This window comes from Glandiceps talaboti, chromosome 9 (genome assembly GCF_964340395.1).
Source record: "Glandiceps talaboti chromosome 9, keGlaTala1.1, whole genome shotgun sequence".
NCBI lineage: Eukaryota > Metazoa > Hemichordata > Enteropneusta > Spengelidae > Glandiceps > Glandiceps talaboti.
In genome coordinates, this window is record NC_135557.1 from 2498687 (window position 1) to 2502632 (window position 3946).

At 35.0% G+C, this 3946-nt stretch overlaps 1 protein-coding gene across 1 annotated transcript in view; it reads left to right on the forward strand.

The window, feature by feature from the left end:
* The window catches only part of LOC144440367 (uncharacterized), an 8025-nt gene extending 4560 nt beyond the window's left edge, over positions 1-3465 (forward strand). The window contains exons 5-6 of the mRNA XM_078129736.1: positions 2602-2643; positions 3165-3465. Of these exons, the coding sequence (XP_077985862.1) occupies positions 2602-2643; positions 3165-3262 (140 nt within the window). The 3' untranslated portion in view covers positions 3263-3465. The remainder of the gene's footprint in view (positions 1-2601; positions 2644-3164) is intronic.
* Positions 3466-3946: the final 481 nt, after the last annotated feature.

Genomic DNA, 3946 nt, shown 5'->3' on the forward strand with positions numbered 1-3946 from the left:
ATAAAGACAATCATACAGGATATGCAAGTATTGAAATGGAAGATTTACCTCAACATTGGACACAACGAAAAATGAAATATTAAATTTATCAACTATCCATTAAGCTGACATGCCCCTTTATAATTAACATTATATTATCATTCATTATTATACAAGATACAAACCAAAGTTGTAGGCATTCGAACATAAATATGGGATTTGTCTAGTCTTTCTACGTCAGGTTCAGGACTACGAATTATCTATATCACGACTACACCGTACCCGTACTGTCTCCGATGATCATTAACTTTGAGTTAATAATGTCATTATTTTACCTCACACAGGGTAAATTGTAGCAATAATCAAGATACATTCGTCTCAGAATATGGGTACAAATTGTGTCACCATTGATCAATTTTCAACTCATGACGACACCCCCATGATTAGAACAACTGAACTGATAAGATTCAGTAGTTCTATAGGCATCGCAAAGTGTCTGTCAGTCTGTCTATCTGTCTATCTATCTGTCTGTCTATCTATCTATCTATCTATCTATCTATCTATCTATCTATCTATCTATCTATCTATCTATCTATCTATCTATCTATCTATCTATCTATCTATCTATCTATCTATCTATTAATCTATCTGGCTGGCTGGCGCGCGCGCGCGCGCGCGCGCGCGTGTGTGTGTGTGTGTGTGTGTGTGTGTGTAAACAACTTAAAGTCAAAAAACGTTGAACTGAATGCCATGATAATTTGTGGGTCCATTAGCTTGGGTGTCTATTTGGGAAATTATTTAAATCAAATGTTCTTACCACCGGTAGGTGAATTGGGGCAAGAAATGTGATTTTTGGTCTAAAAATTTAAACTCCAAAACTACTGGGCAGACTGGTCTGAAATTAGATGGGAACGTTGTTATAGGTTTGTAGATTGGTAATTGTTCATGACATGATGTTGACTGACTGGGGTCGAAATGATGATGATGAATTACATGATGATCCCATTAGTGATATGCAAATTAGTTATATGCAAATTAGGGCTAAAAAACCAGTCTCAGGGGCAGATAGGAGTGTACAGAAATTATTATCTTATTGATCTCATTAAAACATTAAAACATTTATGAGATAAAGTGTGTGTGATTGGCACTGGGATTAATCTCTCCTTGAGGTTGCTTGGAAACAATGTCTACCTAACTTTAACACTGAACTACAGGATGGTTCAAGGTAAAATGCCTGTCTGTCTGTCTGTCTGTCTGTCGTGTAAATGATGCAAGTGATTTTGATATTGAATTTACGTCTCAAACTACTGAGGATAAAAATTGGTTATTGATTAATTCTAGATGTGTTCGTTTGCAAATTGTGAGTGCGTCATACTTACGTCATTGGCCTAGCAACCGAGACCACGCCTTAGCAACAGTCAAATGATATTTGTTTACAATTATAACAGGGATGGGTAGGCAATTAAATGAACATTATTTTGAAATATGTAAATGCCCTTAGCAACAAGACCACACCCATGGCAACAGGTAAGCAATGAAGTATAATGCCAAAAAAAATCCGCTGACGAAGGGAAGGTAAATGAATAAACATTGCATGTAGATATGCCTAGCAACAATACCACACCCATAGCAACATTAAATAATGTTGTTTATTATATACATAGACCCTCATATTCCCAGGGTGTGACGTCAAAGTATAGTAATATGAAATCCATACATGTCATATTACTATGCTTTGACGTCACAGTATAGTAATATGGTCGGAACTACTATGATCTATTTGTAAACATCATCAACCTGTACAGTTACGATGTTGTTGTTGTTGTTGTTGTTGTTGTTGTTGTTGTTGTTGTTGTTTGTAAATATGGTTTCCTTGCTTTTGCGACGACAGACGACATTCTGAAAACTGAATGAACATGTTCAGCTGAGCGCCGTAGCCCCATCATTTCATAAAATTAATGCGCGTTCAGCGTAAGTTTTAGTTTAAAAATGTCATTATGATAGAAAAAAATAGTGGGTCTATGTATAATATAAATAGATAATCTCCCGGTATTTCTCATTCGTGCTACGTCATCTCGGACTCATGATTCCCGTATGTCCCCTATGCACATGAAGGGAATCATTCGTCCTCGATGACGTAGCACGAATGAGAAATACCGGGAGATTATATATAAATATTTCAGATACAACACCATGAGTGAGTAGGCATGGGAATAAAACTTCAAAAACTGTATGCAAATAATCATTACACATAATAATTACAGAAAATTAAAGTGTACTGTCAACAGTTGTGCTACAACGCCATTGGCGTTTTTACTTTCTTTGACTGCAATTTGTTATGGAAAAGAATATTTAATGTTAAAATATTGCTAGTTCGTTATACTGGTTTGCCACTATAATCAAATAATGTTGATATTTATACTAAACAACTACAGTTTCTTGAAAATGAACGTTGTAAATCCAAGTGATCCATAAACGATACTGCCATATAGCACAATAGAATAATACAACTAAGTACAGTTGTAGGTCTACCAATGTATCCCCATATAGTTAAACTTTTTATCGAATAAGAATGTCACACATTATGTCAGTTTCTACAAAGTTTTCCTGTTTTCTATTTAGGTACCAAAACGACTTGTTGTAACACTGACCATTGCAATGACGGTAAGTTTTCATCAACTATACATTTTGGTGTGATATTTGTATATTTGTGATATGAATCACATTGGATAACAACTTACACTGGGTGCAGCATACATACATACACACATACATACATACATACATACATACATACATACATACATACATACATACATACATACCAATACCACGTAGGTCTTATATTATGCTTTTATTACTTGAAATACGATCAATGTTTGATATTCAATAAACCAATACACCAATTGCACACACACACGCACGCACGCACGCACGCACGCACGCACGCACACACACACACACACACACACACACACACACACACACACACACATACATACATACATACATACATACATACATACATACATACATACATACATTCCTATGTATCTATCTAAATGTGTTATAGCTTTCGGTAGGATTAAGGCAATGCTGTCAACATTCAACGACATACATGTAAGTGAAATCTTGCTAGTCATTTAATTAGCTATTCATAATATGGATTGTTTTTTTCTCTGTAGATTCAATGACATATTCTAGTGACGCAACAGCCAATGTCTTCACATGTTTCGTTGCCATGGTATCTGCTATAAACACATTGATGGCAATGAGTAGTTAGTTGTATGCGAGTATCGTCCAGTCAGAAGATAAATACTCAGTATATCCCAGAAACGCCCCAATCATCTTTGAGAATCGTTGCCATAACTACGTACATGTACATGTACGTCATTTGTAATAGTGCATAGGATAGTAGCTTCTAAACTCCATAAAAATATAAAATGTACTTTATCTGTAAATTATCCACGAATTGTCTTTTTACGCCCTATCGAATAAATTATTTTATAATCATTATTCTATGTCTTGTTATTTATACCTTAATTACTAAACTGTGATGGTCTATATTTGACGATGAGGGCGTTGTTACATTTACATTAGCTTTTCGAAGATTGGAAATATTACCTCAAGGGCTATGAATAACCTAAACATTGCCTTACCAGAAGCAAAAAACTCCAAATCTGCCAGGGGGAAAACCTCAAGGAATCCCTTAACCCCAGAGGTCACTCATGCATTCAACCAACAACCAGATGCACCAACAACCTTTTTACTGTCATAATGATATTAAACTTTTCTTAAATATTTTCACCCTATTCTAATTTGAGACGATATTGTCTTTTAAAGATGTGAAATGTTTCATTGCCTTAATCTCCAAATCTCCCCTACCAATGATACTACCATTAGATGTGCTGACCTTTACTACATGTATATAATGATGCTATTTAACCTTTTTAAGAACATATTTCAA